A 14593-nucleotide genomic window follows, 5' to 3' on the forward strand; every position below is an offset into this window, starting at 1 on the left:
GCGTATGGAAAATTTCTCTGATCTTTTATTTCAGCTCATGAAACATGGGACCAACAGTTTACATGATGTATTTATATTTTTGATCAGTATAATTCCTATGCTACTAACATGTTTTAAAAACAAAAGAACATGCCTTTCATGTGCTTTTTATGGTATCTACAGTAATTGCATAATAGGAGGGACAATATTTCGATACAACTGTAGTACAAATGCATTCAACTAATGTAAACATAAAAAATCCTCCAAAGCTCAAGACCATAGGCACCCACAGAAGTGTCATTTTTCTCAGTACAACACAATCTTTAGGAGGCATATTTCATTGTGGGCTTAGACTTCTGATGATACCGCAGGAGGTTGGTGGCACCTTAATTGTGGAGAACGGGCTTGTGTTAATGACTGGATCGGAATTGGCGGGATGGCAACAAATACATCAAACACATGGTTGCCAGGTGTTTGATGCCATTCCATTTGCTCCCTTCCCGGCCATTATTATGAGCCGTTCACCCCTCAGCAGCCTCTTGTGGATGATACTCACTTGAATGAAGACAGCATCTTGCAGACTTCAAAAGTAAGGATCTCAGAATAGTTTTTATGATACATATGACCATATGACTTGCCATTATGAAAACAATGTCGATTGAATAATATCAGTTAATATGTGATATGTATATGTTCATTTTGACAATTTAATTAATTCAAACTACTGTATGTCTCCTCTTGTCTACAGTTCTCACCCAATAGGGGCATCACACTCAGGTCAATGTCTGTGCGCATGGAGCTGAAGAACAATAGGGTTGTTGTAGGAGTATTATAGAAAGCATCTGCCTTAAGAAGTAAATAGATTTGAAAGACGTCAACCCTCAGTGTAGATACAGGAGAGCTGGCTAGAGCAACGGTCCACCCCGCTGACATGTAGATAAGCGTCCTCTGACATCACTGGCGCTGGCAGATCCTGTGACGCACCTTGCAGGTCGTATACTGTGGATGCAGCACACACACAAGGGGTCATTGTTATACGATAGATGCAAATGAATGCACGTTGATCCGTACTGTACTGTAATTGTACTTTGTCTCTTCATTACCTGTGAGCCCAGACGACAGAGCTCTTTGGGAGATGTCTAGTCCATTCTGAGTGGTAAATGTTGGAGCAAAGCTGTCATCAAACACTGGGGTTTGCATCAGGTGACAGGAGTTGGTCTGCTTGGTGGATCTGTGTGTATCATTGTTGTATGACGGAGAGTACACCATTTGGATCTGACCACTAAAACCTGAGGAGGACAATAACAGGTACATCTAGTTATTTACATTTTACGAATAGATGAAGGGGGAGACTGAAGAATCTGTTTTTCTTCTCTGGTGTTTCCCACTTTTCATCTTCATTCATTGTTACTTCTTCCCACAAGCACATTGGCTTCATATCTTGATATTCATATGCACAAATAAATCACGTATAGATAAAAGGTAGAATACTCAATTGTAGTTCTATGAACCCTTACAACCACCATGGCACCTTATGGAAGCACTATTACTCATCTGATACTACAGAACTGTACTATTGAGTAGTTTGAAGCATTGTTCTTATGAAAACAATAGAAATGGTGCACAGCATGAACACCTTGTCAACATCAAGCACTGCTGGCAAGTCCAGTGGGGAAAATGTGCAGTCTATTTTAAGCTATGATCTAGAGAGTAAAGCTGCTTCTTCTTTCCGAAATAGAAAAACATCAGCCACCTGCTGCACAACAAACTGCATTAAGCCATGATCATCCTATATCTGAGAGTATCTGTCGAAACAGAATGTCAAACCACCCACACAATTATTTAATAGACTTTCACACAATAAAACTAACAGTAACTCTCATTTCAGAGCAGGAATTTCCCTGTGGAATTGTACCATTGTTTTCTTTCCGCAGGCACATTTCCACAGTCAATAAGCTACGCCCTCCTGTAGGTGCAGGTGTAATCCTATGCAGATCTCTGGGACGCATTATTGACCTGATCTGCTGTCCCTTTTGACATTCGAGGGAAGGATATCTTCAATTTAGTACATTAGCACCGAGTAGGTGAATGCAGTGAACATATTTCATGTGCCTGTAGTTGGTAGATGTAATTTACCTGGGTGGTGGTCTGTTTTTACCACAGGAGTGTGATTGGGATGACTCAGAGCTGTGCTGGTCTTTAGGGATAAGCCAGTGGGATGGTGGTGGGTAAAAGGAGTGGAGGGACCAGGCAGTTGGTTTTGGTGTGACCCGGGGCTGAGGTGGTGGGGGGACCTATTGGCAAACCTGAAATGTTTCACAAACCGGTATATGAAATAATATCAGGTTGTTCAAGATACAAATGGACATATAGAATTTAATCTGCACACCTGCTGCAAAACAACATGATACTGTGACACTGCCCCTGCAGTAGGCTTATTTATTTATGCAACAACACACTCACTCATCGTCACAAATCTTAAGTAATCTATTTACAGTGCCTCCTAAAAACACGATTGACATGGGGAAAAGAGAGTGGGATATCAGCTGATCATTGATGTTGATGATTCATGTTAATCTGCTAGTTAGCTAGCTCGATTTCTTTTACTGATTGTGATTGACCTGTGTCTTTCTGTATCTCTCTGCTACACGTATCAGCCAACCAGACCGAATATTGACGATGATGTTGGCTAAATCAAGTGTTATCAAGTGTTAATCAAATGTTATGCTGCTGTGGCAGTACTGTTGATATTTTAACTAAGTAGCTAGCTACACACACTCGATCGGCAATCGCATCTCTCAAGCCATGCATGTTTGAATCTCTGTACAGGACAGACTGGGAAAATGCGCAACCGGCCACACGCGAGCTCCGTACAGGGCAGATCAACATGCACAACCAACGGAGTGGGTGGGGGGGGGGGTCACTGGCGTACCACAAACCCCCGCAGCCCATGCAAGCCGGGGGGCCCACAAGCTTTGGGGGCACCCAACCCCCAAAATGTATATATATATTTAGATTTCTTGAGGTTGGGGGCCCCCTTGAGGTCGGCCCAATAGAATTAGGAATCAGAATACTGGAGTGGACATGAACCTTCTTATTGGATAAATGTCAGCCATTTTGGTCATGAAGTTGGTCAACCATGGTATGCCAGTGCAGTGATAAGATATTGTGTAAAATAATGAATTTGAATCATTTTTCTACGCGGTTTGTTAGCTAGCTAGCTAGCCAAACCGTTTTAGAGGAATGATTCTATACATTTTCTCAAATTAACTGCCAATATGCCAACATTCCATTCAAACAATTCAGTCAATCCATAGCCATACACTGGCTGAAATCAGCTGACGATAGGACTTAGACAAGTTGTAAATGCAACAAGTACTGATATTATATAATAGCACTCTCAGCTTTCCAATTTATATTTTTTGAGACATTTATGGTCTCAAAATTGCAACCTTCATTTAACTAGGCAAGTCAGTTAAGAACAAATTCTTATTTACAATGACGGCCTACCCCAGCCAAACCCAGATGATGCTGGGCCCTATGGGACTCCCAATCACAGAAGAATGTGATTCAACCAGGATTTGAACCAGGGACTGTAGTGACACCTCCTGCACTGAGATGCAGTGCCGTAGACCACTGCGCAACTTGTTTCTATGACCTGTAACAGAACTTTTTGTTTTTGTCTGGACGAAGTGCGCACGCCTCATGAAGATTTTTTTTATATATTTTTTTTATTTGACCTTTATTTGACCAGGTAGGCAAGTTGAGAACACCTTTATTTGACCAGGTAGGCAAGTTGAGAACACCTTTATTTAACCAGGTAGGCAAGTTGAGAACACCTTTATTTAACCAGGTAGGCAAGTTGAGAACAAGTTCTCATTTACAATTACGACCTGGCCAAGATAAAGCAAAGCAGTTCGACAGATACAACGACACAGAGTTACACATGGAGTAAAACAAACATACAGTCAATAATACAGTATAAACAAGTCTATATACAATGTGAGCAAATGAGGTGAGAAGGGAGGTAAAGGCAAAAAAGGCCATGGTGGCAAAGTAAATACAATATAGCAAGTAAAACACTGGAATGGTAGTTTTGCAATGGAAGAATGTGCAAGGTAGAAATAAAAATAATGGGGTGCAAAGAAGCAAAGTTGTAACGGCGTTCTTCGTTTGTTGTCTTTTAATGGAAAAAGTGACGATACATGAAATAACTAAATAAATACAAAAACAACAAACGGAACGTGAAACTTATTACAGCCTATCTGGTGAACACTACACAGAGACAGGGACAATCACCCACGAAAGACAAAGCGAACTCAGGCTACCTAAATACGGTTCCCAATCAGAGGCAACGAGAAGCACCTGACTGATCAAGAACCGCCTCAGGCAGCCAAGCCTAACTAGACACACCCCTAAACCTAGCAATCCCAAATCCTATAAAACCCCAATACGAAACACAACACGTAAACCCATGTCACACCCTGGCCTGACCAAAATATATAACGAAAACACAAAACACTAAGACCAAGGCGTGACAAAAATAAATAAATAAATTAAATACAGTTGGGAAAGAGGTAGTTGTTTGGGCTAAATTATAGGTGGGCTATGTACAGGTGCAGTAATCTGTGAGCTGCTCTGACAGTTGGTGCTTAAAGCTAGTGAGGGAGATAAGTGTTTCCAGTTTCAGAGATTTTTGTAGTTCGTTCCAGTCATTGGCAGCAGAGAACTGGAAGGAGAGGCGGCCAAAGAAATAATTGGTTTTGGGGGTGACTAGAGAGATATACCTGCTGGAGCGTGTGCTACAGGTGGGAGATGCTATGGTGACCAGCGAGCTGAGATAAGGGGGGACTTTACCTAGCAGGGTCTTGTAGATGACATGGAGCCAGTGGGTTTTGCGACGAGTATGAAGCGAGGGCCAGCCAACGAGAGCGTACAGGTCGCAATGGTGGGTAGTATATGGGGTTTTGGTGACAAAACGGATTGCACTGTGATAGACTGCATCCAATTTGTTGAGTAGGGTATTGGAGGCTATTTTGTAAATGACATCGTCAAAGTCGAGGATTGGTAGGATGGTCAGTTTTACAAGGGTATGTTTGGCAGCATGAGTGAAGGATGCTTTGTTGCGAAATAGGAAGCCAATTCTAGATTTAACTTTGGATTGGAGATGTTTGATATGGGTCTGGAAGGAGAGTTTACAGTCTAACCAGACACCTAAGTATTTGTAGTTGTCCACGTATTCTAAGTCAGAGCCGTCCAGAGTAGTGATGTTGGACAGGCGGGTAGGTGCAGGTAGCGATCGGTTGAAGAGCATGCATTTAGTTTTACTTGTATTTAAGAGCAATTGGAGGCCACGGAAGGAGAGTTGTATGGCATTGAAGCATGCCTGGAGGGTTGTTAACACAGTGTCCAAAGAAGGGCCAGAAGTATACAGAATGGTGTCGTCTGCGTAGAGGTGGATCAGAGACTCACCAGCAGCAAGAGCGACCTCAGTGATGTATACAGAGAAGAGAGTCGGTCCAAGAATTGAACCCTGTGGCACCCCCATAGAGACTGCCAGAGGTCCGGACAGCAGACCCTCCGATTTGACACACTGAACTCTATCAGAGAAGTAGTTATGGATTACTGGGCTGAACACGCTAACAACAAGTGGCTATTTGGACATAAATGATGGACTTTATGGAACAAATCAGTCATTTATTGTCGAACTGGGATTCCTGGGAGTGCCTTCTGATGAAGATCATCAAAGGTAAGTTAATATCTATAGTGTTATTTCTATCTTCTGTTGACTCCAAAATGGCGGATATTTCTCTGGCTGGATTGGGCTCTGAGCGCCGTTCTCAGATTATGCTTTTTCTGTAAAGTTTTTTGGAAATTTGACACAGCAGTTGCATTAAGGAGAAGTCTATCTTTAATTCTGTGAATAACAATTGTATCATTTATCAATGTTTATTATGAGTATTTCTGCAAAATCACCAGATGTTTTGGAATCAAAACATTACTGCACGTAACACGCCAATGTAAACTGAGATTCTTGGATATAAATATGCACATTATTACAAAACATACATGTATTGTGTAACATGATGTCCTATGAGTGTCATCTGATGAAGATCATCAAAGGTTAGTGATTAATTTTATTTATATTTCTGCTTTTTGTGACTCTTATCTTTGGCTGGAAAAATGGCTGTGTTTTTTTTGACTTGGCGGTGATCTAACATAATCATATGTTGTGATTTCGCTGTAAAGCATTTTTGAAATCGGACACGATGGGTAGATTAACAAGAAGTTTATCTTTCATTTGCTGTATTGGACTTGTTAATGTGTGAAAGTTACATATTTCTAAATATTTTTGAATTTCAAGCGCTGCCCTAGAAAGGTTAACAAACCCTCAACTTTGTGAGCTAACTTGGAACAAATAAAATAGTAGTCAAATTTTACATGGTAAATTCATAAACACGAATAAGAATGATGTAGAAAAGGATGTTTTTGGAGAAAGTTTATATTGTGAAGTGACGTAATGCGCATGAGTGATATTTATCAAAATGAGTGATATTGTTAATGGGTATATTGGACACATTTTTGGGAGTTCAAAGACAACTTTGGTAATATTATAAACTTTAAAATATCTTGTTTCTAGTAGGCTACAGAATTAGAGGGGGTGAAAAACAGAGTGAAAAGTATACAAATAAGCATAATAGGTTATGACACTTAAAGGGGTTTTGCAAAAGAGGTGTTCTGATTGGACAGAATTGGGCTGCCTGTGTAATGTGTAAACTAGTGCTGAGTGATTAACCGACATTTCAGTTATTTTCCGGCTTTTAAACAACTAATTGACTGAATTCCTGTGAGCTCAATAAGCACATTGCACAGTTTCTCTAGAGATGAATCACTTCAAGCCTGAACTGTGCGATGTAGTAGGGAGTTTTAGTATTCTACATAGTTTAGAGCAGAAAACATTTAACTACAATGACCATAATCCATTGCACGCCTACTGGTCCGGTTTGTGTGTTTCTTCTATGCCTGCTAGTTTAGATAAGTGTGGGACAGACATGGAGATAGAGATAGAGATAGAGAGAGAGAGAGAAGAATGCACAATCGAGAGAGAGATAGACCGCAGTTGCTTCATGAGTTATCTCTACCTGAAAATACATGATCTAAGTGATTGATAGTTGGAATTCAGAAGTTATTAAAGTATGCCTTATTTACTTTGAAGAACTACTAAAATAGTGATTTTGTCAGACAGCATAGCGAGCAGCTCTATAGAGATGAGATGATGACTTGGAATTAAATAATAAAGTCATCAAATAAAACAAATGTAATATACACAACAACTGAAATCTTCTTTAAAATATTTTATTAAAAGTAAAGTTATGCGAATCAATAACTCTCTAAGATTAATAAGTTAAGATAAGCAGTAATGAACATTCACTACCATCATGGACTCATTAATTGTTTTAATCTGTGTTGTTCCAGCATTCAACCCACATTATGCATGGTGCATTTGCTAAAAATAAATAATCTAAACTGGAATCGAAACCCATAATTATTCTTTAATAATCGAAGCAAAACCGAGCCGACCTCAAAAAGCACTAATTGTTTGTGAAAATGTAGTGTTAGAGCAACAGTTTAAAGTAATACAGAAATGTTGTGGTTGGGATATATTGACCAAATTATCAGGAACATTTTGGATGTATTTCACTTCAAAATTCACCAGGAACAACCATTTCACAGTTGTTGTTTTTTATGTCGGACCCCTCCCCAAATAAGCAACACAAAGTTACACCCTTGCCCCACAGACAGCTCTTTCAGTGAAAAGACACTGATATCTGACAAGTTTAAAAGAGGCCGCTAACTCATCACTGAGGGGTAGTAACATAGCACACCTCTTTAAATAACCCATGTTAACTAAGCACAGATACGTGAGAGAAATCTTAAATGACTTGTTTTAGTCTGTTTGCCCAGACTAAAATGCCTGGTTACTTAAATATGGCAACCTTCTTTTCTCATACCAAGCATCAGAAAGTAAGAAAGAGGATATTGTGAAGAACATCCTTAGAAGGAAAGCCAAACAAGTGCTTTTAGTGCTTTTATGGTGTATCTGTAAACCTTTTTCATTTTTCTTGCTGGCTGGCACCAGGGTAATAATTAAAATAAGTGAGGTGTTTACAATGCAATTGATTAAGGGGATAACAATGCACAGGCTGAATGAGGAAATAAAGAAATCACATAATGGCAGTGAATAAAATAGCAAATGGGATTTTACAATCGATTTAACATCTAGAAAAGTAATTACAGCAATCCTCTTCCCAGAGCCTCTGAATGGTATTTTTCCAATTTTATAATTCACTTATTGAATTCCTGAGCCACTCTAGATGGTGGCTATAGCATCCACTAATGCAGGCCCTAGAGACTGATGAGGCAAAGCAAGACCTGCTTTCATTGGCTGATTGTGTACCCAGAATCCTGTGGTGAATGCTGCGGCCTACCGCTGCTACCAGGACAATCAATCAGTGTCATTGAGAAGCCATGAGCATCTGGCTGCCCAAAACTTCAGAAAACACTCCTTCTCACCGCCTTTGAAGTGCATGGATGAAGAAATGTTTTTTTTTTGTGGGCTGACCAGGCAACAGTGTTGCTGGCCATTCCCAACCTGTAAAACCTCTTCCCAACCGCTCTCTTCACAGCTGAGGTGCTGCGGGCCACAAAAAAGCCCATTGGGGTCTTTCAAAAGGGGAGAAAATGGTGCTTTATTTTAATCAGATTATTCTAACTATGAGCTTACTGCCATGAAGCCATGACAACCGACGTTTAAGTACTTATTTGTTTCAGATCAGAAAAAAAAGAAGGAAAAGGGGATAGGCATTTAAATCAGTCATGGCTACAGTCACTCTGCCAACGGGAACTCAAAATGAATAGAAATACCAAGTCGCTTGCCCAACAGATGCAACTGGGCCTGCAGCAGGTTCTCTTCCCAGAAAGTAGATGTGAACATGTTTCAAAAACCAAACCACTTTACCAGGATGGATGAGAAATATAACCATCTATTCATCATTGTCTGACACATTGTCAGAGAGCCAGACATTATGCTACCAGCGATGCCATTAAAACACATATCTCGCCGTCAATGTCTTAGACACACAGAGAAAAGTATCTGCCAAAAGCCATCAATAGAGTGTCTTGAAGGGGCTGTGGCTTTCAACAGGACTAAGTAAGTTCTTTCACAATATATAGGGATCATTTTTTCACCTGCAGAATTCCAAGAACGCTGCTAATTGATTACCCAGTAGGAAGTGAGAGAGACTGAAAGACTGTTCTTAAGGTAATGACTTTCAGAACTTTCATGAGCCAGCACTTGTCATAACTACGAAACACATTCAATGTAAATGCCTCAACCGTTACACCAGATCTGGGAACATGACTGAATTCTCAAAGTCTCAAGGAAGGAACATTGAACGCAGTTATAGAAATCCTTGCTCGACTTCTAATCCTATATGTTTATTGTAAATTGATTACTGCATTGATGATGAGTAGCCTTAGTTACAGAGATACAAATATGTGACTAAATATGACTATGCATGATGAAATGTTTAAATAGCACCCACTTTTTTAGATCAAGACTAGGTCTCCTACACATTTGAACATTTAATACAGAATTACAGTGTAGCACGCACTGTGCACATATCACATGTATAGTATGTGCACATATCACATATATAGTATGTGCACATATCACATATATAGTATGTGCACATATCACCACGGTGAACTTTTCAAATGGAAATGTTCTCACCACCAATGTCTTAGAAAACGATTCCCACATCACTACCACAGCAACAAGTACTACGTGACAGAAGTCAGGGAAGTTTAGCATGGTCCAGATTGTGACAGCTGCTAATGAATTTTCATCATTTGAGCATAGGTAAAACACCCTTGTATGAATACCCATTGTTTATCATGAATGCAAATGTTCACTTTGCATATAAACTTACAACCGGCAATGACACACACACACACACACAAAAACTCATAGTCAAAGCTGAATAAACTTCTGTGGTGAACTCAAATAGATTAGAAGACTAACACTAGTTGTTCTGCTGTGTGGCTGCAGTACCTGTAACTGTCCTGCAGAGCCAGGTGTGAGCTGTTTGAGGAGCGTTGGGCCTGTGGAACAGCTGGAGGGACAGGGATGGATAGAGATACACAGTGGCTTGACTGGCCACTGGACAGCAAATCTATAAAACACAGACAACAAAATGGAGATATAGATACACTGGACAAGGCTACACGCAACATAAACCCATCACTGAGACTCTAATTAAAGAAGAATATACGTACATATCAAACCATGGATTTCACACCCGAATAGGTCTACCTAACTCTAAATAAAGGCACAGTCAGAGCATCTGGATGATGTGTACCTGTGTAGTGATCTATGGAGGGGCTAGGGGATTGGCCCAACCTTCTGTCAATCATGTCCAGAGGAGAGAGGCTGGGTTTCAGGGGTTGGATGGTTAGGCAATCCGTTAATGCCTCTTGGCTCATGTCAACGGACAACCTCAGCTTTAGACCAATCACAGAGATACAGAGATCAGTATAAATGCAAGTAGAGAATAAACTAACTTGCTAATGAAAAAAACAGTGAATGTGGGAGCATTCGTAAAAACAATACTTTTTTATAGAAACAGCCCACCTCCTGCGGCAAATTGTATCTATGGTGACGTAACCTTAACTGTAAGATAGAATTAATGAGCATAATTATCCCCAACAGGGAGTTTAATATGGTCTGAGCATTACAGCGCAGCAAAGAAAATCAACTAGATTTACACAACAATATGTGGAGGCACTCTGCGTTAGTGTACTGTATAAGTGGATGTGTTTGCGATACAATAGAAGTGGGGGAAAGTAAGAGGCTGTGAAAGAGAGCGGCAGTCCCAAAAGACATTGAGACTATGATACAGTCAGGGGGATCCTTTCACTGCAAAGTGTACATTGCTGAGGGGGATTGAGCAAATGTTCAAGTGTAAAGAGTAGAGTCCAGGCAGCTCCATACTGACCTTCTTCCTCAACTGCCTCTCTTTTGATGAATGGGATTTGACGTGCTTGCGCAGGGAGCTGGGGTCAGTGTAGCGCTTTACACAACCAGGGATCTGACACGCGTACGGCTTCTGCATAAACACACACACGGCCACACACAACTGGGAATGTCACAAAACCAACAGCTTCCCGTTTCGACTTGCAGTGTGTGCATGTATGTCATTTGATTTGATTTGATTTAGCCAGGATAGTCCACTCAGCCACTGTTTTCCAGGGAGTCCTGGGTTCCATATAGTCAATAAAAGCATACACATCACATAGATGCTGTCTAGATAAAAGTCTACACAGAAGCATTTGTGTACAGCTTTCTTGAAGGTGGAAATGCTAGCTAGCTGCCATGTGGGTAAGTCCAGCTCGAGAGAGGAAAACAAGGCAGCGACAGAGAAAAGAAGAAAAAACAGAGAATGCGAGAGCACAAGAGAGTGAACAAGGAAGAACACTTAGAGTAAGAGATCAGTGTCTCAATTCTCAATGCGTGCGTTTCCTGTGTGTCTGTCTGAGATATCCCACTCAACTCACCGTGTCCAGGTGGGTGCGCTGATGCTTGGCTCGGTCGCTGGAGTTGCTGAAGGCTTTGTGGCAGCCGGGGTGCTGGCATTGATAAGGCTTCTCTCCAGTGTGGCTGCGCAGGTGGATCTTCAGGTTCTCCAGCCGAGAGAAAGCCTTCTGACAGCCCTCAAACTGCAACAACACACAAAGGGCACAGGGAGAAGAGGGATAGTGTACACTTAATATCCCTGTCATTAACCTATACTGTACATCAGGGGTCCACAAAACAACATCCAAACATTCAGCATATGGAGAGCTTGAGCCTATAAAGTTATATCTGCAAAACATAGGATAATTGGTTTGAAAGGTGTCAGCAATTTTTATGTTGTTTTCTTTTGGACTTAACAACAACATGAGTAGTATATAGATTTGGGAACATTGCACAAAACAAGGGTCTATCAATAACCCAATTTTAATGCAGATAGAAGCTCTCGATATGTAAACTACCACTGGTTAACACTATAAGAGGTGTGGTGGTCAATGTGTCCAGCAGGGGTCAGTATCTGTGTGTACACAGACTTCAGTCTGTAGAATCTGTCTTGTCTCAAGGGTCGTGTAGGATCTAAATGTGTTGACAGATGAACTCATTGTAGAAACATGCAACCACCAACTTGTAGAGAGGTTAAGGTAAAGAGGGGTTTGTTCCTCATCAAAAGGGCTTGCTCCCTGCACAGGTACACTAGCTGTCACAACCTATGGGATTCAAGAGTAGTGGATGGAAGCTGATCCAAGTCAGCAGAACTAAACAGCTCTCCTTTGTGCAGTACTACCAGTGGCAGACTGGCCATCTGTCACTTCGGGCAAATGCCAGATGGCCTTCCACTTTCAGCCTATTGTGCCTGTCAAACTTGTTTTTGCAAAATTATCTGGCTAATAATGGTGGCCTCAAGAAATAAAATAGGCCGGTGTGTGTGGGGGCCTCAAGAAATAAAATAGGCCGGTGTGTGTGGGGGCCTCAAGAAATAAAATAGGCCGGTGTGTGTGGGGGCCTCAAGAAATAAAATAGGCCGGTGTGTGTGGGGGCCTCAAGAAATAAAATAGGCCGGTGTGTGTGGGGGCCTCAAGAAATAAAATAGGCCGGTGTGTGTGGGGGCCTCAAGAAATAAAATAGGCCGGTGTGTGTGGGGGCCTCAAGAAATAAAATAGGCTGGTGTGTCTGGGGGCCTCAAGGAGAAAAATAGGCCAGTGTGTTAGAAATGCCCGAGACGACTTCTGGTCCCAGTCCGCCCCTGAGTACTACCACCTCACTCCAATGACCTCACCCTTAAGACATGTGAATCATCACAGTTTCCTACTGTAAGTCAAGACTAGTACTTTGCTCTCTCACTCCACAGTCAAAGGGCTTGGAATGTCCTTACTTCAGTTTCACAGAGTAAAGTCATGGAACCATGACCCATTTTATTATTGTCCCTCCAGGACTGGATTCCTTGCATAGCTATACCTCTCCCTCAGTCTGAGCTGACCAACTACAAATGAATCAGTTCCTTTAATATTTGACTCATCACATTCGTCTGCATCGCTATGGGACATATTCCTTTGATTCACTCCTTTGATTCCTTTGATTTGCGTAATAACATAATGCTAACTTCCCGACTGTATTTCTCCTCGGAACTCTATCTGAATCAACATTGCCACTCTCTTCTTGCAAGACAATATCGCGATAAAATTCAAATCTCTAACGTGCTGTATAGGCAAAGTGTTACCTACTCAGCAGCCACTACACTCGATGTTGTTCTGTCTGGAAGCTGGCAAACAGCAGGCGCGAACATACTGTACACTCTGCCGAGCAAAACCCCCAGCAGAGTACGGCCATTATGCCAAAACTCATTATGCCTAACTTTGACCCTCAATTCCAGTAAGGCCATTATGACTCCTTCTGATGGCAACCATATGTTCATATTGTCAAAAGGAATGGGAGTCAGACTTTATAAGCCTTAAGTAATTCAAGAGGGAGAGAGGGAGGCAGACATGCCTGATAATTCTATCAGTGCTCACCAGCCTATTAGGGATAGTAAACATATTCTGCATGACTGTATCATAGCGAATGTGTGAATTCGGGGCACAATCAACAGCATTTTAGTGCTTACAGATGAGGTCTCCCATGCAACGATGACGATATATCTCCTTGTGGGTCTTTACCACTGCACTCTATGTCCTGCTTGTCTGGGGACACGAGTAATGACCTAACAGAAGTATCCCTGAAAGTGGAGAAAGCCACCACCATTCCATAGTCTTTCTAGTCTTTCACAAGTCTTCTTCACACACAGCAGGATATTCTGTCCAAATGCTCTCTAAAACGGTGGCATACCAGGGAAGTACACCACGACCGGACACTCCAAACCACAGTGAAGAGAAAAGGATCAGCATCGGACCATTCAGACGGGCTAGCATAAGAAAAATACAGGCCAGGGAGAATGAGCAGGATAAATAGCCATTCAGCCTGGGGATGGGAAGAGAACTGAGAACCAGCATCACACACAAATATACTGCCAGGAGCCCAGCGGTGCCCAGGAGTGGCCTGTCATGCACACTCACACACTCACACACGCACACACACACTCTCTTGCTAATAAAGCTTAGAGTCCCCTTTTAGCTGCTGTGAGGGACAGAGGGTCTGAATAGACAGCAACATGGCTCCTCAGTGGAGCTGAATGCCACAGCCAGCCTCCTGACAGGTCCTGGCAGTCGGGCATGCCCTGGGGAACAATGACCCGCCCACAGCGTGCCAGCAGAGTCAGTCTAGTGCCCTCTATAGTGCCTCAGCCTCTTTCCTCTCTCTCACATCTCCTCTCTCTCACGTCTCCTCTCTCTCTCACGTCTCCTCTCTCTCTCTCACATCTCCCCCTCTCACGTCTCCTCTCTCTCTCACGACTCCTCTCTCTCTCACACGTCTCCTCTCTCTCTCTCACGACTCCTCTCTCTCTCTCACACACGTCTCCTCTCTCTCTCTCACATCTCCTCTCTCTCA

At 41.9% G+C, this 14593-nt stretch overlaps 1 protein-coding gene across 2 annotated transcripts in view; it reads right to left on the reverse strand.

Moving 5' to 3' along the window:
• Positions 1 to 7: 7 nt before the first annotated feature.
• glis3 (GLIS family zinc finger 3) overlaps positions 8 to 14593 on the reverse strand; it is a 39914-nt gene continuing 25328 nt past the window's right edge. For both annotated transcript variants that reach the window (XM_020458328.2, XM_020458329.2), the window contains 7 exons: positions 11596 to 11757; positions 11037 to 11147; positions 10401 to 10542; positions 10094 to 10214; positions 2116 to 2285; positions 1083 to 1268; positions 8 to 978 (listed from right to left, as the gene is read on the reverse strand). In XM_020458328.2, coding sequence (XP_020313917.1) covers positions 854 to 978; positions 1083 to 1268; positions 2116 to 2285; positions 10094 to 10214; positions 10401 to 10542; positions 11037 to 11147; positions 11596 to 11757 — 1017 coding nt within the window. In that variant the 3' untranslated portion in view covers positions 8 to 853. The remainder of the gene's footprint in view (positions 979 to 1082; positions 1269 to 2115; positions 2286 to 10093; positions 10215 to 10400; positions 10543 to 11036; positions 11148 to 11595; positions 11758 to 14593) is intronic.

This window comes from Oncorhynchus kisutch, linkage group LG23 (assembly GCF_002021735.2).
Source record: "Oncorhynchus kisutch isolate 150728-3 linkage group LG23, Okis_V2, whole genome shotgun sequence".
Classification (NCBI taxonomy): domain Eukaryota; kingdom Metazoa; phylum Chordata; class Actinopteri; order Salmoniformes; family Salmonidae; genus Oncorhynchus; species Oncorhynchus kisutch.